The sequence below is a fragment of the Oncorhynchus nerka genome, linkage group LG7 (genome assembly GCF_034236695.1).
Source record: "Oncorhynchus nerka isolate Pitt River linkage group LG7, Oner_Uvic_2.0, whole genome shotgun sequence".
Classification (NCBI taxonomy): domain Eukaryota; kingdom Metazoa; phylum Chordata; class Actinopteri; order Salmoniformes; family Salmonidae; genus Oncorhynchus; species Oncorhynchus nerka.
The window spans coordinates 1,731,361-1,758,851 of record NC_088402.1 but is presented as its reverse complement, the minus strand read 5'-3'; the positions used below and the strand labels follow the sequence as shown (position 1 = coordinate 1,758,851).

At 46.9% G+C, this 27,491-nt stretch overlaps 1 protein-coding gene across 2 annotated transcripts in view; it reads left to right on the top strand.

Annotated features, from left to right (window-relative positions):
• The window catches only part of azin1b (antizyme inhibitor 1b), a 38,539-nt gene extending 12,934 nt beyond the window's left edge, over nt 1-25,605 (top strand). For both annotated transcript variants that reach the window (XM_065020106.1, XM_065020107.1), the window contains exons 6-12: nt 144-272; nt 571-652; nt 5,064-5,138; nt 5,294-5,459; nt 7,659-7,774; nt 14,614-14,837; nt 21,763-25,605. In XM_065020106.1, coding sequence (XP_064876178.1) covers nt 144-272; nt 571-652; nt 5,064-5,138; nt 5,294-5,459; nt 7,659-7,774; nt 14,614-14,837; nt 21,763-21,838 — 868 coding nt within the window. In that variant the 3' untranslated portion in view covers nt 21,839-25,605. The remainder of the gene's footprint in view (nt 1-143; nt 273-570; nt 653-5,063; nt 5,139-5,293; nt 5,460-7,658; nt 7,775-14,613; nt 14,838-21,762) is intronic.
• Nucleotides 25,606-27,491: the final 1,886 nt, after the last annotated feature.

The window sequence follows — 27,491 nt, the reverse complement described above, 5'->3', positions numbered from 1 at the left end:
GTCACTAATTAATTTTTGTAGATGGTGTAAATCTTCTGTACATTGTATTTGTTTTTGTCAGCACCACAGGTCAGATTCCTGGGACAATGTAAATGTCCTTAGTGAATAAAGTGTGCCTTGTTCTGTTCCTCATCTTCTCCCAGGCTGCTGGTTCAGGTAACTACGTGGGCCCAGGCAGCAGAGACCAGCATGGAGTTTGGCTGTTCTCTGAAGAGCTGTAGACACCTGCTGGAGGCTGCCAAGGACCTGGGGTTGCAGGTGGTGGGAGTTACGTAAGTACACACCTTTCATCGTGTAGCTGGATGCTGTTAAATGGTGACCATCACAAGTCGCGCTTTGTCCATTGTAGTGATTTTTAAAGGGTTGGTTCATCCAATCTACATGTTTTAGGTCAAATTAATTTGACCTGGAGTTACCTGTTGGGCTGTAGTGACACATTTAACTGTTTACTTCTTCTTCAGGCAGTAGCTACCATGATTTAGCATCTTCCTAGTCCTTACAATCGTATGTTAGAAACCTAGTTATTACTGTTAGTGCAGTAATTACAATTGTCTTTGGTTGTGTCTTCAGGTTTCACATTCCCAGCTCCTGCAAGGACCTGCAGGCCTACACCCACGCGCTGTCGGATGCCCGCTGTGTGTTTGACATGGGTGTGAGTGGAGGAGCTTATTACTGGGTATTAAAGGGGTTTAGTTTACACGGTCAGGTGGGTGAAATGGGAGCTTATTACTGGGTATTCAGGGGGTTAGTTTACACGGTCAGGTGGGTGAAATGGGAGCTTATTACTGGGTATTCAGGGGGTTAGTTTACACGGTCAGGTGGGTGAAATGGGAGCTTATTACGGTATTCAGGTGGGTGAAATGGGAGCTTATTACTGGGTATTCAGGGGGTTAGTTTACACGGTCAGGTGGGTGAAATGGGAGCTTATTACTGGGTATTAAGGGGGTTAGTTTACACGGTCAGGTGGGTGAAATGGGAGCTTATTACTGGGTATTAAGGGGGTTAGTTTACACGGTCAGGTGGGGTGGTTATGAATGAAGTCTGTCTAGGTTGTCCTCTGATCAGGAAGGTTAAAGGGCCAACCAGGACAATAACTAAATATGTTGGCGAGCATCCAGCTCCTTTATGGTTCTGCATGTTGAAGGGGATGTCATCTACCGTTACAGGCAACGCCTACCGTTACAGGGCAACGTCTACCGCTACAGGCAACGCCACCGTTACAGGCAACGCCTACCGTTACAGGCAACGCCTACCGTTACAGGCAACGCCCGCATCTACCGTTACAGGCAACGCCTACCGTTACAGGCAACGCCCGCATCTACCGTTACAGGCAACGCCTACCGTTACAGGCAACGCCCGCATCTACCGTTACAGGGCAACGTCTACCGTTACAGGGCAACGTCTACCGTTACAGGGCAACGTCTACCGTTACAGGGCAACGTCTACCGTTACAGGGCAACGTCTACCGTTACAGGGCAACGTCTACCGTTACAGGGCAACGTCTACCGTTACAGGGCAACGTCTACCGTTACAGGCAACGTCTACCGTTACAGGGCAACGCCTGCCGTTACAGGCAACGCCTGCCGTTACAGTTACAGGCAACGCCTGCCGTTACAGGCAACGCCTGCCGTTACAGGCAACGCCTGCCGTTACAGGGCAACGCCTGCCGTTACAGGGCAACGCCTACCGTTACAGGCAACGCCTGCCGTTACAGGGCAACGCCTGCCGTTACAGGCAACGCCTACGTTACAGGGCAACGTCTACCGTTACAGGGCAACGTCTACCGTTACAGGGCAACGTCTACCGTTACAGGGCAACGCCTACCGTTACAGGCAACGCCCGCGTCTACCGTTACAGGCAGCGTCTACCGTTACAGGGCAACGTCTACCGTTACAGGCAACGCCCGCGTCTACCGTTACAGGGCAACGTCTACCGTTACAGGGCAACGTCTACCGTTACAGGGCAACGTCTACCGTTACAGGGCAACGCGTCTACCGTTACAGGGCAACGTCTACCGTTACGGGCAGCGTCTACCGTTACGGGCAGCGCCCGCCGTTACGGGCAACGCCCGCGTCTACCGTTACGGGCAACGCCCGCGTCTACCGTTACAGGCAGCGTCTACCGTTACAGGGCAACGTCTACCGTTACAGGCAACGCCCGCGTCTACCGTTACAGGCAACGCCCGCGTCTACCGTTACAGGCAACGCCCGCGTCTACCGTTACAGGGCAACGTCTACCGTTACAGGGCAACGCCTACCGTTACAGGGCAACGCCTACCGTTACAGGGCAACGTCTACCGTTACAGGGCAACGTCTACCGTTACAGGGCAACGTCTACCGTTACAGGGCAACGTCTACCGTTACAGGCAACGCCTACCGTTACAGGGCAACGTCTACCGTTACAGGGCAACGTCTACCGTTACAGGGCAACGCCTACCGTTACAGGGCAACGCGTCTACCGTTACAGGGCAACGTCTACCGTTACAGGCAGCGTCTACCGTTACAGGGCAACGTCTACCGTTACAGGGCAACGTCTACCGTTACAGGGCAACGTCTACCGTTACAGGGCAACGTCTACCGTTACAGGGCAACGTCTACCGTTACAGGGCAACGTCTACCGTTACAGGCAACGTCTACCGTTACAGGGCAACGTCTACCGTTACAGGCAACGTCTACCGTTACAGGGCAGCGTCTACCGTTACAGGGCAACGTCTACCGTTACGGGCAACGCCCGCGTCTACCGTTACGGGCAACGTCTACCGTTACAGGGCAACGTCTACCGTTACGGGCAACGTCTACCGTTACAGGGCAACGTCTACCGTTACAGGGCAACGTCTACCGTTACAGGGCAACGTCTACCGTTACAGGGCAACGTCTACCGTTACAGGGCAACGCCCGCGTCTACCGTTACAGGGCAACGCCCGCGCCTACCGTTACGGGCAACGCCTACCGTTACGGGCAACGTCTACCGTTACAGGGCAACGCCCGCGTCTACCGATACAGGCAACGTCTACCGTTACAGGCAACGCCTACCGTTACAGCTACAGGCAACGCCTGCGCTGGACACTAATCCGGACTCTTATAATAAATCCCGCAGCTGGCCACGTCCGGGAGACCCATGGTGCGGCGCACAATTGGCCCAGCGTCGTCTGGGTTTGGGGAGTGTTTGGCCGGCAGCGATGTCCTTGTCCCATCGCGCACTAGCGACTTCTGTTGCGGGCTGGGTGCATGCGCGCCTACATGGTCGCCAGGTGTGGCTGGCTTCCGGGTTAAGCTGGCATTGTGTCAAGAAGCAGTGCGGCTTAGTTAGGTCGTGTTTTTTGAGGAAGCGTGGCTCTTGACCTTTGCCTCTCCCGAGTCTGTACGGGAGTTGCAGCAATGAGACAATTGGATACAATGAAATAGTGGAGGGAAAAGGGGTCAAGGTTTTTTTTTTTTACTGATTTAATCCTACTACACCTACTCTGATGCTCGTCGGATGTGGCAGGGCTTGAAAACTATTACGGACTACAAAGAGAAACCCAGCCGCGAGCTACCCAGTGACACGAGATACCAGACGAGCAAAATGCTTTTTTGTGCTCTCTTTGAGGCATGCAACCCTGAAGCATGCATGAGAGCACCAGCTCTTCCGGACGACTGTGTGATCACGCTCTCCGTAGCCGACGTGAGTAAGACCTTTAAACAGGTCAACATTCGCAAGGCCAGATGGATTACCAGGACGTGTACTGCTGACCAACTGGCAAGTGTCTTCACTGACATTTTCAACCTGTCCCTGACTGAGTCTGTAATACTAACATGTTTCAAGCAGACCACCATAGTCCCTGTGCCCAAGAACACTAAGGTAACCTGCCTAAATTACTACCGACCTGTAGCACTCACATCTATAGCCATGAAGTATTTTGAAAGGCTGGTCATGGCTGACATCAACACCATCATCCCAGAAACCCTAGACCCACTCCAATCTGCATACCGCCCCATCAGATCCACAGATGATGCAATCTCTACTGCACTTCACACTGCCCTTTCCCACCTGGACAAAAGCAACACCTGTGTGAGAATGCTGTTCATTGACTACAGCTCAGCGTTCAACACCATAGTGCCCTCAAAGCTTATCACTAAGCTAAGGACTCTGGGACTAAACACCTCCCTCTGCAGCTGGATCCTGTACTTCCTGACGGGCCACCCCCAGGTGGTTAAGGGTAGGCAACAACACATCTGCCACGCTGATCCTCAACGCTGGGGCTCCTCAGGGGTGCGTGCTCAGCCCTTTCCTGTGCTCTGTTCACCCACGACTGCCTGGCAAAGCATGTCTCCAACACCATAAAGTTAGCTGACATCAACAGGAGCCTGATCACCAACATGGTAGAAGCAACGCTCCCCATCCAACCTGACAGGGCTTGAGATGATCTGCAGAGAAGAATGGGAGAAACTCCCTAAATACAGGTGTGCCAAGCTTGTGGTGTCATACCCAAGAAGACTCAAGGCTGTAGTCACTGACAAAGGTGCTTCAACAGGCATTCAGACCCTTCACTCAATACTATGTGATATTATTATTAGTAGTAGTATTTTTTTAATACATTTGCTAAGATTTGTCATTATGAGGTATTGTGTGTAGATTGAGGGGGGAAAGTGATTTAATCCATTTTAGAACAGGGGGCTGTAACTCAACAAAATGTGGGGAAAAGTCAAAGGTCTGAGAACTTTAGGAATGCCGTGTTGGTACGGAAGGCGGAATGCCGTGTTGGTACGGAAGGCGGAATGCCGTGTTGGTACGGAAGGCGGAATGCCGTGTTGGTACGGAAGGTAGAGAGGACCACATACAGATAGTTAGCAGGCAGAGTGCCTTGGTTGGAGGGCAGGTTAACCTGTTGTGTAACAATCAGTGCATTCTGACCACTCCATCTGGGGGGGGGCAGCTGAATATTTGGAACTCACACGTGAGACGTTTATGTCCATAGACAATCCTGTAAGTGTTCAATATCTACTTCTCAGGCCTGATTTCCCCGTGTGCCCCCCCGTCCTTTTTTTTTGCTCTTTAAATTGTTCTGTCTCTTTCCTGATTAGGCGGAGTTGGGGTTCAACATGAGCATCCTGGATATTGGTGGTGGATTCTCTGGCTCAGAGTTTCAGCTCAAACAGGTATGTGATACCTCTCATCACATGGTATTACTTACCAAAACAAACAGATTGTACGTTTTCCTAATGGGCCCTGGTAATACATAGTGCACTATAGAGGGAATATAATGGTGTTTTTTTTGCACACAGGCATTACTCAACTGACTTCCTCTCTGTAGGTTCATACCACCGTAGGACTGCTGCTGGATGCCTACTTCCCCACTCTGTCTGGAGTGCAGGTCATCGCTCAGCCTGGTAGCTACTACGTCTCCTCTGCCTTCACTCTGGCTGTCAATGTCATCGGCAAGAAGGTTGTGGCCCGGGACTGGAACGGCCTGGCTCGGGGTGAGCCTGCTGACTGACTACTGCCGTCAATACTATTGCTGTTGATAATGACAGACCCTGGCCGTGACTCCGCCCTCTAAGGGTGTCTCGGGAAGTTAGGATATGCCACACATTTCCATGTAATTAATGGAATAGAACGGAGACAGTATTTCTCTGTGGGATGAGAAAATATCTATAACAGAGCACACACACCATGTTAGTTTATTTATTTTACCTTTATTTTACTAGGCAAGTCAGTTAAGAACAAATTCTTATTTTCAATGACGGCCTAGGAACAGTGGGTTAACTGCCTGTTCAGGGGCAGAACGACAGATTTGTACCTCGGGGATTTGAACTTGCAACCTTCCGGTTACTAGTCCAACGCTCTAACCACTAGGCTACCCTGCCGCCCCTCCACTCTAACCGCTAGGCTACCCTGCCGCCCCTCCACTCTAACCACTAGGCTACCCTGCCGCCCCTCCACTCTAACCACTAGGCTACCCTGCCGCCCCTCCACTCTAACCACTAGGCTACCCTGCCGCCCCTCCCCTCTAACCACTAGGCTACGCTGCCGCCCCTCCACTCTAACCACTAGGCTACCCTGCCGCCCCTCCACTCTAACCACTAGGCTACCCTGCCGCCCCTCCCTCTAACCGCTAGGCTACCCTGCCGCCCCTCCACTCTAACCACTAGGCTACCCTGCCGCCCCTCCCTCTAACCACTAGGCTACCCTGCCGCCCCTCCCTCTAACCACTAGGCTACCCTGCCGCCCCTCCACTCTAACCACTAGGCTACCCTGCCGCCCCTCCCCTCTAACCACTAGGCTACCCTGCCGCCCCTCCCCTCTAACCACTAGGCTACCCTGCCGCCCCATGTTAGAGAATATCTTTGTACAGGTGGATGTTGCAGAACATTACAATGAACTCACTATGGGGAATACGGTATACTGCAGAACATTAATGAACCCACTAAGGGGACTACGGTATACTGCAGAACATTAATGAACCCACTAAGGGGACTACGGTATACTGCAGAACATTAATGAACCCACTAAGGGGAATACGGTATACTGCAGAACATTAATGAACCCACTAAGGGGACTACGGTATACTGCAGAACATTAATGAACCCACTAAGGGGACTACGGTATACTGCAGAACATTAATGAACCCACTAAGGGGACTACGGTATACTGCAGAACATTAATGAACCCACTAAGGGGACTACGGTATACTGCAGAACATTACAATGAACCCACTAAGGGGACTACGGTATACTGCAGAACATTACAATGAACCCACTAAGGGGACTACGGTATACAGAACATTAATGAACCCACTAATACTGCAGAACATTAATGAACCCACTAAGGGGACTACGGTATACTGCAGAACATTAATGAACCCACTAAGGGGACTACGGTATACTGCAGAACATTAATGAACCCACTAAGGGGAATACGGTATACTGCAGAACATTAATGAACCCACTAAGGGGAATACGGTATACTGCAGAACATTAATGAACCCACTAAGGGGAATACGGTATACTGCAGAACATTAATGAACCCACTAAGGGGACTACGGTATACTGCAGAACATTAATGAACCCACTAAGGGGACTACGGTATACTGCAGAACATTAATGAACCCACTAAGGGGACTACGGTATACTGCAGAACATTAATGAACCCACTAAGGGGACTACGGTATACTGCAGAACATTAATGAACCCACTAAGGGGACTACGGTATACTGCAGAACATTAATGAACCCACTAAGGGGACTACGGTATACTGCAGAACATTAATGAACCCACTAAGGGGACTACGGTATACTGCAGAACATTAATGAACCCACTAAGGGGACTACGGTATACTGCAGAACATTAATGAACCCACTAAGGGGACTACGGTATACTGCAGAACATTAATGAACCCACTAAGGGGACTACGGTATACTGCAGAACATTAATGAACCCACTAAGGGGACTACGGTATACTGCAGAACATTAATGAACCCACTAAGGGGACTACGGTATACTGTCTCAGAACATGGTTTTGAAACATCCCTGAACCTCATCCATCAGAAGCTGGGACTACAGAGTTCCTGTACTACTGCAGAACATTAATGAACCCACTAAGGGGACTACGGTATACTGTGGTCTCTTTGTTGGTGTACATGGTTTTGAAACATCCCTGTCTATCTCCTCATCCATCAGATGAGCTGACCCCAGATGACGAGCCAGAGTTCCTGTACTACCTGAACGATGGCGTCTACGGGTCTTTCTCCAGCAAGCTGCTAGGAAGCACCATCCCTGCCCCGGCTGTGCACAAGGTCAGTAGCAGCTGGCCCGGGTCCTCATCAGAGGAGACGAGGTCAGTAGCAGCTGGCCGGCCCGGGTCCTCATCAGAGGAGACGAGGTCAGTAGCAGCTGGCCCGGGTCCTCATCAGAGGAGACGAGGTCAGTAGCAGCTGTACCCATTAAGCCCATCGGTGTGCCAAATAAACCCACCTCTTAAATAATCAATTTGAATGAATTTCCCTTACAAATTTTGCATTTATTTTGTAAAATGTCATTAGATTTATCTCCCCTAAAGTAATTCAAATAAGCTGATCATTACTATTCATCGTGAAAGTAGCACTCCAGTCTCCCCCTACTGTGTATTATGAAGGTACAGGTTGGGCTGTGGCTGTCATGACATTTTGTCAGGCAAATAACTTGTCGGTCTCACGGTAATTGACCGTTAATTAACATAAACACATACAGCATCTCCTGGCTTCCACACAGCCTACAAGCCACTGATGCAGACCTTTGGGAACATCTACAGTTTAAAAATAAATACATCCATATAATATAGCCTACACCTTCACAATAAATCCATGATTTATTTTAGACCGGTCTAAAGAAACATGAAGAAAATGTAGTCTACTTCAGAAGAACAGAATAGTATAAATCAGAATTGTCCTTACGTTATGCCCTGATATGGCTGTGGGCTAGACTAGTTCATTTAGCAGACAAGATTAGCTTAGAATTGCGTGGCATATACACTACCGGTCAACAGTTTGGGCACATCTACTCATTCAAGGGTTTTTCTTTATTCTTACAATGTTCTACATTGCACACTCTTGGCATTCTCTCAACCAGATTCACCTGGAATGCTTTTCAGGGAGCTGCTTATGTATGCCAGTTAAGCTTTACAATCGGTGTAGAGCCTATGGGCTAGGCTCCATGAGGTGTGAGACTTATGATTTGGAAAAGTCGCAAAGGAAAGGCTTGCGCTGTTTCTTGCCTTACTGCACACAAGCTGAGCATCCTTCACAGAGCTTGAAAGGATCTGCAGAGAAGAATGGGAGAAACTCCCCAAATACAGGTATGCCAAGCTTGTAGCGTCATACCCAAGGCTGTAATCGCTGCCCAAAGTGCTCCAACAAAGTACTGAGTAAAGGGTCTGAATACCTATGTACACCCCTTCACTTTTCCCAAGTTTTGTTACTTTACGGCCGTACTCTAAAATTTATTAAATTGTTTTTACCCCCCCCCTCAATCTACACATCGTGACAAAGCAAAAACATGTTTTTTGGGGCATTTTTGCTCATTTATAACAAATTAAACTGAAATGCCACATTTACAATCAAGTTGTAGAAACATCTCAAGGATGATCAATTGGAACAGGGAGGCACCTGAGCTCAATTTCGAGTCTCTTAGCAAAGGGTCTGAATACTTATTTAAATAAGGTATTTCTAAAAAAAAAAAAAAACATTTGCATTTATTAAGGGGTTTTGTGTGTAGATTGTTACATTACAGCATTATTCTAACATTGTCAAAGTAAATATGGAAAAAGTGAAGGTTTGAATACTTTCTGAATGCTCTGTATATAATATGATTAACCTCTCTGGGATAAGGCCAAAAGCCAGGGAAAATGCAGAGCCGCCAAATTCAAAATAAATTACTATAAAAATCAAACTTTCATTAAATCACACATGCAAGATAGCAAATTAAATCTAAAGCTACACTAGTTGTGAATCCAGACGTCATGTCAGATTTCAAAAAGGCTTTTCGGCGAAAGCAAACGATGCTATTATCTGAGGATAGCAACTCCGTAAACAGAGAGAGAGAAAAGCATATTTCAACCCTGCAAGCAAGAAACAAAACGCAGAAATAAAAATATAATTCATGCCTTACCTTTGACGAGCTTCTTTTGTTGGGACTCCAATATGTCCCATAAACATCACAAATGGTCCTTTTGTTCGGTTAATTCCATCGATATATATATATATATCCAAAATGTCCACTTATTTGGCGCGTTAGATCCAGAAAAACACCGGTTCCAACTTGACAATAAAATATCTCCAAAAGTTACCTGTAAACTTTGCCAAAACATTTCAAACTACTTTTGTAATACAACTTTAGGTATTTTTTTACGTAAATAATCTATAAAATTGAAGACTGGATGATCTGTGTTCAATACAGGAGGACAACAAACTGTAGCTTTCTGGTCACGCGCCTCTATCTAACAGTACACTACAAGTGACCCTCGTTCAAGATGGTTGTACTTCTTCATTACACAAAGGATTAACTTCAACCAATTTATAAAGACTGGTGACATCCAGTGGAAGCGATAGGAACTGCAAGAAGGTCCCTTAGAAATCTGGATTCCCAATGAAAACCCATTGAAAAGAGGGTGAACTCAAAACAAACAATCTGAGTGGTTTGTCCTCTGGGTTTCGCCTGCTAAATAAGTTCTGTTATACTCACAGACATGATTAAAACAGTTTTAGAAACTTCAGAGTGTTTTCTATCCAAATCTACTAATACGATGCATATCTTATATTCTGGGGATGAGTAGCAGGCAGTTGAATTTGGGCATGCATTTCATCCGGACGTGAAAATACTGCCTCCTGTCACCAAGAAGTTAACGAGTATTTTAATCAACTTAAATCTGAACAAAAAATATGTGTATTTTATATACTCCCATTTTCTTTGAATATTTGGGATATCAACACACTATCCTAAACGTGTTGCACTGCAAACCAGGCTTAATAAGCCACCTAGAACCGTAAGATGGCAGTGGGTTAAGAAGCCTCCGTAGATGACAGTGGGTCTAGAAGCCTCCGTAGATGACAGTGGGTCTAGAAGCCTCCGTAGATGACAGTGGGTCTAGAAGCCTCCGTAGATGACAGTGGGTCTAGAAGCCTCCGTAGATGACAGTGGGTCTAGAAGCCTCCGTAGATGACAGTGGGTCTAGAAGCCTCCGTAGATGACAGTGGGTCTAGAAGCCTCCGTAGATGACAGTGGGTCTAGAAGCCTCTGTAGATGACAGTGGGTCTAGAAGCCTCTGTAGATGACAGTGGGTCTAGAAGCCTCCGTAGATGACAGTGGGTCTAGAAGCCTCCGTAGATGACAGTGGGTCTAGAAGGTAGATCAGTAGATGTGGGTCTAGAAGCCTCCGTAGATGACAGTGGGTCTAGAAGCCTCCGTAGATGACAGTGGGTCTAGAAGCCTCCGTAGATGACAGTGGGTCTAGAAGCCTCCGTAGATGACAGTGGGTCTAGAAGCCTCCGTAGATGACAGTGGGTCTAGAAGCCTCCGTAGATGACAGTGGATGACAGATGACAGTGGGTCTAGAAGCCTCCGTAGATGACAGTGGGTCTAGAAGCCTCCGTAGATGACAGTGGGTCTAGAAGCCTCCGTAGATGACAGTGGGTCTAGAAGCCTCCGTAGATGACAGTGGGTCTAGAAGCCTCTGTAGATGACAGTGGGTCTAGAAGCCTCTGTAGATGACAGTGGGCCTAGAAGCCTCTGTAGATGACAGTGGGTCTAGAAGCCTCTGTAGATGACAGTGGGTCTAGAAGCCTCTGTAGATGACAGTGGGTCTAGAAGCCTCTGTAGATGATGACAGATGACAGTGGGTCTAGAAGCCTCTGTAGATGACAGTGGGTCTAGAAGCCTCCGTAGATGACAGTGGGTCTAGAAGCCTCCGTAGATGACAGTGGGTCTAGAAGCCTCCGTAGATGACAGTGGGTCTAGAAGCCTCCGTAGATGACAGTGGGTCTAGAAGCCTCCGTAGATGACAGTGGGTCTAGAAGCCTCCGTAGATGACAGTGGGTCTAGAAGCCTCCGTAGATGACAGTGGGTCTAGAAGCCTCCGTAGATGACAGTGGGTCTAGAAGCCTCCGTAGATGACAGTGGGTCTAGAACAGATGACAGTGGGTCTAGAAGCCTCCGTAGATGACAGTGGGTCTAGATGAAGCCTCCGTAGATGACAGTGGGTCTAGAAGCCTCTGTAGATGACCTCCGTAGATGACAGTGGGTCTAGAAGCCTCCGTAGATGACAGTGGGTCTAGAAGCCTCCGTAGATGACAGTGGGGAAGCCTCCGTAGATGACAGTGGGTCCTCCGTAGATGACAGTGGGTCTAGAAGCCTCCGTAGATGACAGTGGGTCTAGAAGCCTCCGTAGATGACAGTGGGTCTAGAAGCCTCCGTAGATGACAGTGGGTCTAGAAGCCTCCGTAGATGACAGTGGGTCTAGAAGCCTCCGTAGATGACAGTGGGTCTAGAAGCCTCGTAGATGACAGTGGGTCTAGAAGCCTCCGTAGATGACAGTGGGTCTAGAAGCCTCGTAGATGACAGTGGGTCTAGAATGTAGATGACAGTGGGTCTAGAAGCCTCCGTAGATGACAGTGGGTCTAGAAGATGACAGTGGGTCTAGAAGCCTCCGTAGATGACGTAGATGACAGTGGGTCTAGAATAGATGACAGTGGGTCTAGAAGCCTCCGTAGATGACAGTGGGTCTAGAAGCCTCCGTAGATGACAGTGGGTCTAGAAGCCTCCGTAGATGACAGTGGGTCTAGAAGAAGCCTCCGTAGATGACAGTGGGTCTAGAAGCCTCAGTGGGTCAAGAAGTAGATGACAGTGGGTCTAGAAGCCTCCGTAGATGACAGTGGGTCTAGAAGCCTCCGTAGATGACAGTGGGTCTAGAAGCCTCGTAGATGACAGTGGGTCTAGAAGCCTCCGTAGATGACAGTGGGTCTAGAAGCCTCCGTAGATGACAGTGGGTCTAGAAGCCTCTGTAGATGACAGTGGGTCTAGAAGCCTCGTAGATGACAGTGGGTCTAGAAGCCTCCGTAGATGACAGTGGGTCTAGAAGCCTCTGTAGATGACAGTGGGTCTCCGTAGATGACAGTGGGTCTAGAAGCCTCCGTAGATGACAGTGGGTCTAGAAGCCTCCGTAGATGACAGTGGGTCTAGAAGCCTCGTAGATGACAGTGGGTCTAGAAGCCTCCGTAGATGACAGTGGGTCTAGAAGCCTCCGTAGATGACAGTGGGTCTAGAAGCCTCCGTAGATGACAGTGGGTCTAGAAGCCTCCGTAGATGACAGTGGGTCTAGAAGCCTCCGTAGATGACAGGGTCTAGAAGCCTCCGTAGATGACAGTGGGTCTAGAAGCCTCCGTAGATGACAGTGGGTCTAGAAGCCTCCGTAGATGACAGTGGGTCTAGAAGCCTCCGTAGATGACAGTGGGTCTAGAAGCCTCCGTAGATGACAGTGGGTCTAGAAGCCTCCGTAGATGACAGTGGGTCTAGAAGCCTCCGTAGATGACAGTGGGTCTAGAAGCCTCCGTAGATGACAGTGGGTCTAGAAGCCTCCGTAGATGACAGTGGGTCTAGAAGCCTCCGTAGATGACAGTGGGTCTAGAAGCCTCGTAGATGACAGATGACTAGAAGATGACAGTGGGTCTAGAAGCCTCCGTAGATGAAGCCTCGTAGATGACAGGTTAAGAAGCCTCCGTAGATGACAGTGGGTCTAGAAGCCTCCGTAGATGACAGTGGGTCTAGAAGCCTCCGTAGATGACAGTGGGTCTAGAAGCCTCCGTAGATGACAGTGGGTCTAGAAGCCTCCGTAGATGACAGTGGGTCTAGAAGCCTCCGTAGATGACAGTGGGTCTAGAAGCCTCCGTAGATGACAGTGGGTCTAGAAGCCTCCGTAGATGACAGTGGACAGAAGCCTGGGATGACAGTGGGTCTAGAAGCCTCCGTAGATGACAGTGGGTCTAGAAGCCTCCGTAGATGACAGTGGGTCTAGAGCCTCCGTAGATGACCTCTAGAAGCCTAGATGACAGTGGGTCTAGAAGCCTCGTAGATGACAGTGGGTCTAGAAGACAGTGACAGTGGGTCTAGAAGCCTCCGTAGATGACAGTGGGTCTAGAAGCCTCCGTAGATGACAGTGGGTCTAGAAGCCTCCGTAGATGATGACGTAGATGACAGTGGGTCTAGAAGCCTCCGTAGATGACAGTGGGTCTAGAAGCCTCCGTAGATGACAGTGGGTCTAGAAGCCTCCGTAGATGACAGTGGGTCTAGAAGCCTCCGTAGATGACAGTGGGTCTAGAAGCCTCCGTAGATGACAGTGGGTCTAGAAGCCTCCGTAGATGACAGTGGGTCTAGAAGCCTCCGTAGATGACAGTGGGTCTAGAAGCCTCCGTAGATGACAGTGGGTCTAGAAGCCTCCGTAGATGACAGTGGGTCTAGAAGCCTCCGTAGATGACAGTGGGTCTAGAAGCCTCCGTAGATGACAGTGGGTCTAGAAGCCTCCGTAGATGACAGTGGGTCTAGAAGCCTCCGTAGATGACAGTGGGTCTAGAAGCCTCCGTAGATGACAGTGGGTCTAGAAGCCTCCGTAGATGATGACAGATGGGTCTAGAAGCCTCCGTAGATGACAGTGGGTCTAGAAGCCTCCGTAGATGACAGTGGGTCTAGAAGCCTCCGTCTAGAAGATGACAGTGGGTCTAGAAGCCTCCGTAGATGACAGTGGGTCTAGAAGCCTCCGTAGATGACAGTGGGTCTAGAAGCCTCCGTAGATGACAGTGGGTCTAGAAGCCTCCGTAGATGACAGTGGGTCTAGAAGCCTCCGTAGATGACAGTGGGTCTAGAAGCCTCCGTAGATGACAGTGGGTCTAGAAGCGTAGATGACAGTGGGTCTAGAAGCCTCCGTAGATGACAGTGGGTCTAGAAGCCTCCGTAGATGACAGTGGGTCTAGAAGCCTCTGTAGATGACAGTGGGTCTAGAAGCCTCCGTAGATGACAGTGAGTGGAGTCTCTATCATTTGCTGAACACATAGTTTGATATGCCTCACCTGTTCAAAGACCGTGTGTGTAATCTTAACCTCTCCTTCCACAGAGGGGGTCGAGGGCTGAGGAGCCAATGTTCTCCAGCAGCCTGTGGGGTCCATCATGTGACAGCCTAGACCAGCTGGTAGACCACTGCCTGCTGCCTGAGCTCAGCCCTGGAGACTGGCTGGTCTTTAACAACATGGGGGCTGCTGGTCTGGGGGACATCTCCTCCTTCAGTGACCGCTCAGCCATCAGACCACCTGTCTACTACACTGTCTCCACTGCTGACTGGTACGGCCTGGTTATAGTGCTGCAGGGGGAGGTCTAATGTGTATTTCTCTCTAAATCAAATCAAATCAAATTGTATTTGTCACATACACATGGTTAGCAGATGTTAATGCGAGTGTAGCGAAATGCTTGTGCTTCTAGTTCCGACAATGCAGTGATAACCAACAAGTAATCTAGCTAACAATTCCAAAACTACTACCTTATGCACACACTCTAGTGTTGCTTCATGTGTTGCGTCTCTAGTCAAATAGTTAGAATGTAGCTTTCTTACATCAACTCATGGCTATGTCTCTAGTCAGATAGTTAGAATGTAGCTTTCTTACATCAACTCATGGCTATGTCTCTAGTCAGATAGTTAGAATGTAGCTTTCTTACATCAACTCATGGCTATGTCTCTAGTCAGATAGTTAGAACGTAGCTTTCTTACATCAACTCATGGCTATGTCTCTAGTCAGATAGTTAGAATGTAGCTTTCTTACATCAACTCATGGCTATGTCTCTAGTCAGATAGTTAGAACGTAGCTTTCTTACATCAACTCATGGCTATGTCTCTAGTCAGATAGTTAGAACGTAGCTTTCTTACATCAACTCATGTCTCTAGTCAGATAGTTAGAACGTATAGTGAGGGGGAAAATAGTATTTGATCCCCTGCTGATTTTGTATGTTTGCCCACTGACAGAAATGATCTGTCTATCAGTTTAATGGTTTATTTGAACAGTGAGAGACAGAATAACAACAACATCCAGAAAAACACAGGTCAAAAATGTTATAAATTGATTTGCATTTTAATGAGGGAAATAAGTATTTGACCCCTCTGCAAAACATGATTTAGTACTTTGTGGCAAAACCCTTGTTGGCAATCACAGAGGTCAGACGTTTCTTGTAGCTGGCCACCAGGTTTGCACACATCTCAGGAGGGATTTTGTCCCACTCCTCTTTGCAGATCTTCTCCAAGTCATTAAGGTTTCGAGGCTGACGTTTGGCAACTCGAACCTTCAGCTCCCTCCACTGGAGACTGGCTAGGCCACTCCCCTCCACAGATTTTCTATGGGATTAAGGTCTGGAGACTGGCTAGGCCACTCCAGGACCTTAATGTGCTTCTTCTTGAGCCACTCCTCAAACCTTCAGCTCCCTCCACAGATGTTCTATGGGATTAAGGTCTGGAGACTGGCTAGGCCACTCCAGGACCTTAATGTGCTTCTTCTTGAGCCACTCCTCAAACCTTCAGCTCCCTCCACAGATTTTCTATGGGAATAAGGTCTGGAGACTGGCTAGGCCACTCCAGGACCTTAATGTGCTTCTTCTTGAGCCACTCCTCAAACCTTCAGCTCCCTCCACAGATTATCTATGGGATTAAGGTCTGGAGACTGGCTAGGCCACTCCAGGACCTTAATGTGCTTCTTCTTGAGCCACTCCTTTGTTGCCTTGGCCGTGTGTTTTGGGTCATTGTCATGCTGAAATACCCATCCACAACCCATTTCAATGCCCTGGCTGAGGGAAGGAAGTTCTCACCCAAGATTTGACGGGACATGGCCCCGTCCATCGTCCCTTTGATGGGGTGTTGTCCTGTCCCCTCAGCAGAAAAATACACCCAAAGCATAATGTTTCCACCTCCATGTTTGACGGTGGGGATGGTGTTCTTGGGGTCATAGGCAGCATTCCTCCTCCTCCAAACACGGCGAGTTGAGTTGATGCCAAAGAGCTCCATTTTGGTCTCATCTGACCACAACACTTTCACCCAGTCGTCCTCTTAATCATTCATATGTTCATTGGCAAACTTCAGACGGGCATGTATATGTGCTTTCTTGAGCAGGGGGACCCTGCGGGCGCTGGAGGATTTCAGCCCTTCACTGCGTAGTGTGTTTACCAATTGTTTTCTTGGTGACTATGGTCCCAGCTGCCTTGAGATCATTGACAAGATCCTCCCATGTAGTTCTGGGCTGATTCCTCACCGTTCTCATGATCATTGCAACTCCACGAGGAGAGATATTGCATTGAGCCTCAGGCCGAGGGAGATTGACAGTTCTTTTGTGTTTCTTCCATTTGCGAATAATCGCACCAACTGTTGTCACCTTCTCACCAAGCTGCTTGGTGATGGTCTTGTAGCCCATTCCAGCCTTGTGTAGGTCTACAATCTTGTCCCTGACATCCTTGGAGAGCTCTTTGGTCTTGGCCATGGTGGAGAGTTTGGGATCTGATTGATTGATTGATTGATTCTGTGGACAGGTGTCTTTTTATACAGGTAACAAACTGAGATTAGGAGCACTCCCTTTAAGAGTGTGCTCCTAATCTCAGCTCGTTACCTGTATAAAAGACACCTGGGAGCCAGAAATCTTTCTGATTGAGAGGGGGTCAAATACTAATTTCCCTCATTTAAAATGCAAATCAATTTATAACATTTTTGACATGTGTTTTTCTCGATTTTTTTTGTTGTTGTTGTAATTCTGTCTCTCACTGTTCAAATAAACCTACCATTAAAATTATAGACTGATCATTTCTTTGTCAGTGGGCAAACGTACAAAATCAGCAGGGGATCAAATACTATTTTCCCCCTCACTGTAGCTTTCTTACATCAACTAATGTCTCTAGTCAAATAGTTAGAACGTAGCTTTCTTACCAACAAATGGCTATGTCTCTAGTCAGATAGTTAGAACGTAGCTTTCTTACCAACTAATGGCCGACTCTAGTCAGATAGTTTACATAAGACCTCTTCATCATAATGTCTGTGTGAAGTGGAGACTCGGACACACAGGGATCAGTGTTGGGAGAAAGGGGAGCAACACGAAGCAGCTAACTATAGCTAAACTAGCAACATAAGTTTCACAGCCTTTCTCTCCTGTTCGACTGGTTTTCATATCAACTTTCTTTATTTGTCCAGAAGCCAAAAGCACTATCATAATCAATGTAACTTGGTTTAATACACTTGGTGTAATCCTAACAACGTACAGGAACTCAAATCCTTCTGCTCACCCGATCTAGAATTCCTTACAATCGAGTGCCGGCCATTTTACCCACCAAGAGAATTCTGTGACGATAACGGACGAGCTGTGTACATTCTCCCTCAAGCAGACAGCAAGCCGGCCATCAAGGAACTTCACTGGACTGCAAACTGGAAACCATATATCCTGAGGCTGCATTTATTGTAGCTGGGGATTTTAACGAAGAAAATGTGAGAACAAGGCTCCTAAATTCTATCAGCATATTGATTGCACTACGCGCGGGGGGTAATACACTCGACCACTGCTACTCTAACTTCCGTGATGCATACAAATCCCTCCCCCGCTGTCCCTTCAGCAAATCTGACCACAACTCCATCTTGCTCCTTCCGTCTTATAGGCAGAAACTTAAACAGGAGGTACCAGTGACGAGAACCATTCAATGCTGGTCTGACCAATCGGAAGCCACGCTTCAAGATTGTTTTGATCACGCGGACTGGGACATACATGTTCCTCAGAGAACAACATCGACCTATACTCGGGGAGTGAATTTAAAAGGAAGTGCATAGGAGACGTTGTACCCACTGTGATTTAAAACCTACCTAAACCGTGGATGGATGGCGGCATTCGCAAAACTTGAAAGCACGATCCACCACATTTAACCATGGAAAGAGGTCTGGGAATATGTCTGAATATAAACTGTGTAGTTATTCCCTCGAGACGTATGTGGCAGGGTCTACAGGAAATTACGTAAACATAATTTTAAAAAAAAAATAAAAATCTAACCAAGTCACTGACACAGACGTCACGACGCTTCCAGACAAACTGAACACATTTTCCCACTTTGGGGATAATACAGTGGCACTGTTGCGGCCCGCTAACAAGGACTGCACCCCCCCCCCCCCTTCTCTGTGGCTGATGTGAGTAAAACATTCAAATGTGTTAACCCTCGCAATGCCTAGATGGCATCCTCAAAGCATACGCAGACCAGCTGGCTGGTGTATTTACGGACATATTCAATCTCTCCCTATCCCAGTCTGTTGTCCCCACATGCTTCAAAATGGCCACCATTGTTCCTGTACCCAAGAAGGCAAAGGTAACTGAACTAAATGAACGAAATCACTCACTTCTGTCATCATGAAGTGCTTTGAGAGACTAGTCAAGGATCATATCACCTCCACCCTACCTGACACCAGTAGACCCACTTCACCATCACACTGCCCTCTCCCATCTGGACAAGCTCAGCATTCAACACCACAGTACCCTCCAAGCTCATCATTAAGCTGGAGGCCCTGGGTCTCAACCCCACCCTGTGCAATTGGGTCCTGGACTTACTGACGGGCTGCCCCCAGGTGGTGAAGGTAGGAAAATACATCTCCACTTCGCTGATCCACAACACTGGGGCCCCACAGGGATGCATTCTCAGCCCTCTCCTGTACTCCATGTTCACTTACGACTGCGTGGCCACGCACGCCTCCAACTCAATCATCAAGTTTGCAGACGACACAACCGTAGTTGTCCTGATTACCACCAACAACAATGAGACAGCCTACAGGGAGGAGGTGAGGGCACTCGGAGTGTGGTTTCAGGAAAACAACCTCTCACTCAACATCAACAAAACAAAGGAGAGGACTTCAGGAAACAGCGGAGGGAGCACCCCCCTATCCACATTGATGGGACAGCAGTGGAGAAGGTGGAAAGATTTAAATTCCTGGGCGTACACATCACAGACAAACTGAATTGGTCCACCCACATAAACATGTGGTGAAGGTGCAACATCGCCTCTTCAACCTCAAGAGGCTGAAGACATTTGCCTTAGCACCTAAAACCCTGACAAAGTTTTACAGATGCACAATTGAGAGCATCCTGTAGGGCTGTATCACCGCCTGGTACGGCAACTGCACCACGCACAACCACAAGGCTCTCCAGAGGGTAGTGAGGTCTGCACAACGCATCACCAGGGGCAAACTACCTGCCCTCCAGGACACCTACACCACCCGATGTCACCGGGGGCAAACTACCTGCCCTCCAGGACACCTACACCACCCGATGTTACAGGAAGGCCAGAAAGATCATCAAGGACAACAACCACCCGAACCACTGCCTGTTCACCCCGCTATCATCCAGAAGGCGAGGTCAGTACAGGTGCATCAAAGCTGGGACCGAGAGACTGAAAAACAGCTTCTATCTCAAGGCCCTCAGACTGTTAAATAGCCATCACTAACTCAGGGAGTCTGCTGCCTACATGGAGACCCAATCACTGGCCACTTTAATAAATGGATCACTAGTCACTTTAAACCAATGACTCTAAATAATGCCACTTGAATAATGTTTTCATACCCTACATTACTCATATCACGTGTATATACTGTATTTTATACCATCTACTGCACCTTGCCTACGCTGCTCGGCCATCACTCATCCACATACATTTATGTACATGTTCTCATTCACCCCTTTAGATGTGTGTGTATCAGGTAGTTGTTGGGGAATTGTTAGATGACTTAGTTGGTTATTACTGCACTGTCGGAACTAGAAGCACAAGCATTTCGCTACACTCGCATTAACATCTGCTAACCATGTGTGAGACAAATCAAATTTGATTTGAAACCATCCTAGTTCTTGAATATTTACATTTTCTCTCTTTCAAAGTTGCTAATGGATAAGTTAATCTGTCTCTGAAACGGCATCAGGTGTCTTTTTTTCCCCCCTCAAATTGAACGGTAGTGTACCATCTCTACCTTTAGAACCAACTACCTACCTTTAGAACCAACTACCTACCTTACCATCTCTACCTTCAGAACCAACTACCTACCTTCAGAACCAACTACCTACCTTACCATCTCTACCTTCAGAACCAACTACCTACCTTCAGAACCAACTACCTACCTTCAGAACCAACTACCTACCTTACCATCTCTACCTTCAGAACCAACTACTTACCTTCAGAACCAACTACCTACCTTACCATCTCTACCTTCAGAACCAACTACCTACCTTCAGAACCAACTACCTACCTTACCACCTCTACTCCTTCAGAACCAACTACCTACCTTACCACCTCTACCTTCAGAACCATCTCTACCTTCAGAACCATCTCTACCTTCAGAACCAACTACCTACCTTCAGAACCAACTACCTACCTTCAGAACCAACTACCTACCTTACCACCTCTACTCCTTCAGAAACAACTACCTACCTTACCACCTCTACTCCTTCAGAACCAACTACCTACCTTACTATCTCTTCGTTCAGAACCAACTATCTACCTTACCACCTCTACTCCTTCAGAACCAACTACCTACCTTACTATCTCTTCGTTCAGAACCAGTGTCGCTGGATATATTTGGGTCTCCCGAGTAATGCAGCGGTCTAAGGCACCGCTTCTCAGCGCTAGAGGCGTCACTGCAGACCCTGGTTCGAATCCAGGCTGTATCACAACCGGCTGTGATTGGGAGCCTCATAGGGCACAATTGGCCCAGTCCGGGTTAGGGTTTGGCCGGTGTAGGCAGTCATTGTAAATAGGAATTTGTTCTTAACTGACTTAAAATAAAAAAATTGCATTTTGGCAAATGTTTGCAAATGATGTATTCTATTCTCTGCCTCATTCCAGTAGCTGCATGTTCAATACTGTGAGATGTTTTTGAATCTCTTATTGGAAAAAAGTCTGTTCATAGTATTTCCTATTTAACCGGTTAATGGGGGTTGGTTAGTCGGCAACAAAATTGACTGAAATTTGCATCCATACTCATATTAGATATCAATGTTATGTCCGTCATGCTAGGAGTTCACATTCCGAAGTGGTGATGTAAATTGGCGCACCCATTTCTTTCATCTTCACTGTTTGTGATTAGATAATATATCAAAAACATTGACAAGATGTTTACCGGAAAATATTGTTGGAAGCTTTACCATAATTGCCCATTCCTGATTTTATTGTGTTCTACTGCAACTTTATTAGTCAAAGGATTTTTTTCCTGTGTGTTCTCCAGGTACAACATACAGGAGGCTGGGATAGCTGTGGACAGCATCATGAAGAACTTCTCCATGGTCCAGTACGGTGCATAGCTCTGTCCTTCCCTCTCCGTTGTGACATCCGAGAGACATCTCCCTGGGCTTTTAGTGGTCAACATTCCAACGTCCTTGCAGTGTTCAACTTTCCAGGAGGGTTGAAATAGACTTGTGATTTCCTGGGAACAGAAAACGATTTATTGGTGACCCATACCTCCAATTCTCAATTTGTTTTTGGAAAAAAGAAAAAGATCAACACGTTTATCCCTCTTCCTCCTCCTCCTCAGATAGAAAACAACACGTTTATCCCTCTTCCTCCTCCCCTCCTCCTCCTCAGATAGAAAACAACACGTTTATCCCTCTTCCTCCTCCCCTCCTCCTCCTCAGATAGAAAACAACACGTTTATCCCTCTTCCTCCCCTCCTCCTCCTCAGATAGAAAACAACACGTTTATCCCTCTTCCTCCTCCCCTCCTCCTCCGATAGAAAACAACACGTTTATCCCTCTTCCTCCTCCCCTCCTCCTCCGATAGAAAACAACACGTTTATCCCTCTTCCTCCTCCTCCTCCGATAGAAAACAACACGTTTAGCCCTCTTCCTACTCGCCCCTCCTCCTCCTCAGATAGAAAACAACCCGTTTATCCCTCTTCCTCCTCCTCCTCAGATAGAAAACAGCACGTTTATCCCTCTTCCTCCTCCCCTCCTCCTCCGATAGAAAACAACACGTTTATCCCTCTTCCTCCTCCCCTCCTCCTCCGATAGAAAACAACACGTTTATCCCTCTTCCTCCCCCTCCTCCTCCTCAGATAGAAAACAACACGTTTATCCCTCTTCCTCCTCCTCCTCAGATAGAAAACAACACGTTTATCCCTCTTCCTCCTCCTCCTCAGATAGAAAACAACACGTTTATCCCTCTTCCTCCTCCTCCTCAGATAGAAAACAACATGTTTATCCCTCTTCCTCCTCCTCCTCAGATAGAAAACAACATGTTTATCCCTCTTCCTCCTCCTCCTCAGATAGAAAACAACACGTTTATCCCTCTTCCTCCTCCTCCTCAGATAGAAAACAACACGTTTATCCCTCTTCCTCCTCCTCCTCAGATAGAAAACAACACGTTTATCCCTCTTCCTCCTCCTCCTCAGATAGAAAACAACACGTTTATCCCTCTTCCTCCTCCTCCTCAGATAGAGAACAACACGTTTATCCCTCTTCCTCCTCGCCCCTCCTCCTCCTCAGATAGAAAACAACACGTTTATCCCTCTTCCTCCTCGTCCCTCCTCCTCCTCAGATAGAAAACAACACGTTTATCCCTCGCCCCTCCTCAGATAGAAAACAACACGTTTATCCCTCTTCCTCCTCGCCCCTCAGATAGAAAACAACACGTTTATCCCTCTTCCTCCTCCCCCTCCTACTCCTCAGATAGAAAACAACACATTTATCCCTCTTCCTCCTCCTCAGATAGAAAACAACACGTTTATCCCTCTTCCTACTCGCCCCTCCTCCTCCTCAGATAGAAAACAACACGTTTATCCCTCTTCCCCCTCCCCCCTCCTCCTCCTCAGATAGAAAACAACACGTTTATTCCTCCTCCTCCTCCCCTCAGATAGAAAACAACACGTTTATTCCTCTTCCTCCTCCTCCTCAGATAGAAAACAACACGTTTATCCTCCTCCTCCTCCTCCTCAGATAGAAAACAACACGTTTATCCCTCTTCCTCCTCCTCCTCAGATAGAAAACAACACGTTTATCCCTCTTCCTCCTCCTCCTCAGATAGAAAACAACACGTTTATCCCTCTTCCTCCTCAGATAGAAAACAACACGTTTATCCCTCTTCCTCCTCCTCCTCAGATAGAAAACAACACGTTTATCCCTCTTCCTCCTCCTCCTCAGATAGAAAACAACACGTTTATCCCTCTTCCTCCCCCTCCTCCTCCGATAGAAAACAACACGTTTATCCCTCTTCCTCCTCCTCCTCAGATAGAAAACAACACGTTTATCCCTCTTCCTCCTCCTCCTCAGATAGAAAACAACACGTTTATCCCTCTTCCTCCTCCTCCTCAGATAGAAAACAACACGTTTATCCCTCTTCCTCCTCCTCCTCAGATAGAAAACAACACGTTTATCCCTCTTCCTCCTCCTCCTCAGATAGAAAACAACACGTTTATCCCTCTTCCTCCTCCCCTCCTCCTCCGATAGAAAACAACACGTTTATCCCTCTTCCTCCTCCTCCTCAGATAGAAAACAACACGTTTATCCCTCTTCCTCCTCCTCCTCAGATAGAAAACAACACGTTTATCCCTCTTCCTCCTCCTCCTCCTCAGATAGAAAACAACACGTTTATCCCTCTTCCTCCTCCTCCTCAGATAGAAAACAACACGTTTATCCCTCTTCCTCCTCCTCCTCAGATAGAAAACAACACGTTTATCCCTCTTCCTCCTCCTCCTCCTCAGATAGAAAACAACACGTTTATCCCTCTTCCTCCTCCTCCTCCTCAGATAGAAAACAACACGTTTATCCCTCTTCCTCCTCCTCCTCCTCAGATAGAAAACAACACGTTTATCCCTCTTCCTCCTCCTCCTCCTCCTCAGATAGAGAACATGTTTAACAGTAACATATGCAACTAAATGGATGACTGTGTAGATGGAACTCCGCTTCCTAACCAGGTTTATTCATTAGATAGTTTACATAAATGTCTAATTGGTTCATTTATATTATATATTGATTACCTGTTGACAGTCTTGTAAAAATCACTTGTCTGTTCAACATGATGATGCATTTGTCTATAGAAGATGATTCGCCAGGTTTAATATTTAAAATCAGTACTAAATGTTTGCTTCTGACCCCATAGTCTAGCTTAAGTGAGATCTTAACCCATTCTTGATTACGTTTCATATTTTTTTTTTTTTGGGGGAGTTTATTAATTGCATTTTGTAAAAATAATATGGAACACGTTTTGAGTTCCCGCCAACATTTTCCCCAAGTACGGTTTTACTGAGCAATGTCTTCCGTGGGAATACTGTTGTCTGTTTGGATAACTGTGATTCCATTGTGACATCTTAACGTTCTTGCTTGGTTTAGAGGGGCATTTTGAAGGATTTGTTGAAGTGATTTCTTCTCAGAGGAGTTCTGAACAGAACTAGCTGGGTTCTGTTTGCTAATGTACAGACAGAACTTTACCAGGCTGGCTGAAAGTGGTCCTCGGTTCTAAAACCTTTTTTGAGGAAGTGTTCTGGACAGGAAAGCCCCCTTCAGCATTACAGCCCTTGGCTTTCACTCTGATCACGCTGTATAGCTTCTCTGCTGGGTTAGAGATACAACTAACATCAGCCTTGAGACTTGGACACATTTTGTTTCTATAAACATTTCAGCCACAAGTGTGTTTACAAGGCTTTGTTCTCTGTCGCCACAGCACATAGCAGTCCACCAATAGACTTGTCTTCATATTTCTGTGGATCTAGCTTCTCATGCCTCTCTTACTGTATGGTGGTCTAACATGGAGTCTTGTACACTTTTTAATGTCTAAATAAGGTGACCAGAGCTGGACCCATATCTGGTTGTGCTCTTTCCATCTCCATTGCTCATTGTCAATCCCAAGCTGTTTGCCATGACAATGAGTGACAAGGAAGTGGGCATAATAGTGCAAACAGACTGGCACTCAAGCTAGACCAGACCTGACTGAACTCTTAACTGTCCCCCTTGTTGGACAAGTAAAGTACTGGAAATGACTTTCTAAGGCACTAATGGACCGTGTCCTATTTTTGACTGTAAATTGTGCTTGTTAAAGTAATGCAAGTGATTAATTTAATACATATTTTGGACTGAAACCCTGTCTTTGGAGTTTTGCTTTTTTTCATCTCTGGGAATATATATACTAAACAAAAATATAAATGCAACAATTTGAATGGTTTTACTGAGTTCATATAAGGAAATCAGTCAATTGAAATAAATTCATTAGGCCCGAATCTATGGAATTCATATTACTGGGCAGGGGCACAGCCATGGATGGGCTTAGGCCCACCCACTGGGGAGCCAGGCCCAGCTAATCAGAATTATTGTTTTTTCCCCACAAGGGCTATATTACAGACAAATACTCCTCAGTTTTGTCAGGTGGCTGGTCTCAAATGATCCTGCAGGTGAAGAAGCCAGATGTGGAGGTCCTGGACTGGCGTAGTTACACGTGGTCTGCGGTTGTGAGGCTGGTTGGACGTACTGCCAAATTCTCTAAAATGTTGGAGGCGGCTTATGGTAGAGAAATTAACATGCAAAAGCTCTGGTGGACATTCCTACAGTCAGCATGCCAATTGCACACTCCCTCAACTTGAGACAACTGTGGCATTGTGTTGACAAAACTGCACATTTTAGTGGCCTTTTATTATCCCCAGCACAAGGTGCACCTGTGTAATGATCATGCTGTTTAATCAGTTTATTGATATGCCACACCTGTCAGGTGGATGGATTATCTTGGCAAAGAGAAATGCTCACTAACAGGGATGTAAACACATTTGTGCACAAAATTAGAGAGAAATAAGATTTTGGGGATCTTTTATTTCAGTGTTTAATATTTGATACACAGTAAGTGCAAAGTTTTAAACACCTACTCATTCAAGGGTTATTTATTTGTACTATTTTCTACATTGTAGAATAAATAGTGAAGACAAAACAATGAAATAACACACGGAATCATGTAGTAACCAAAAAAAAAAAAGTGTTACAACAAATTCAAATATATTTGAGATTCTTCAACCTTTTGCCTTGATGACAGCTTTGCACACTTATGGCATTCTCTCAAACAGCTTCACCTGAAATGCTTTTCCAACAGTCTTGAAGGAGTTCCCACATATGCTGAGCACTTGTTGTCTGCTTTTCCTTCACTCTGCGGTCCAACTCATCCCAAACCATCTCAATTGGGTTGAGGTTGGGTGATTGTGGAGGCCAGGTCATCTGATGCAGCACTCCACCACTCTCCTTCTTGGTCAAATAGCCCTTACACAGCCTGGAGGTGTGTTGGGTCATTGTCCTGTTGAAAAATAAATACAAGTGGGACTAAGTGCAAACCAGGTGTGATGGTGTATCACTGCAGAATGCTGTGGTAGTCATGCTGGTTAAGTGTGCCTTGAATTCTAAATAAAACATTGACTGTCACCAGCAATGCACCGCCACACCACCTCCTCCATGCTTCACGGTGGGAACCACACATGCAGAGATTATCTGTTCACCTACTCTGCGTCTCACAAAGACACGGTGGTTGGAACCAAAAATCTCACATTTGGACTCATCAGATCAAAGGACAGATTTTCACTGGTCTAATGTCCATTGCTCGTGTTTCTTGGCCCAAGCAAGTCTCTCCTTCTTATTGGTGTCCTTTAGTAGTGGTTTCTTTGCAGCAATTCAACCATGAAGGCCTGATTCACACAGTCTCCTCTGAACAGATGATGTTGAGATGTCTCTGTAACTTGAACTCTGTGAAGCATTTATTTGGGCTGCAATTTCTGAGGCTGGTAACTAACTTATCCTCTGCACCAGAGGTAACTCTGGATCTTCCTTTCCTGTGGTGGTCCTCATGAGAGCCAGTTTCATCATTGTGCTTGATGGCTTTTGTGACTGCACTTGAAGAAACATTAAAAGTTCTTGAAGTTTTCCACATTGACTGACCTTCATGTCTTAAAGTAATGATGGACTGTCATTTCTCTTTGCTTATTTGACCTATTCT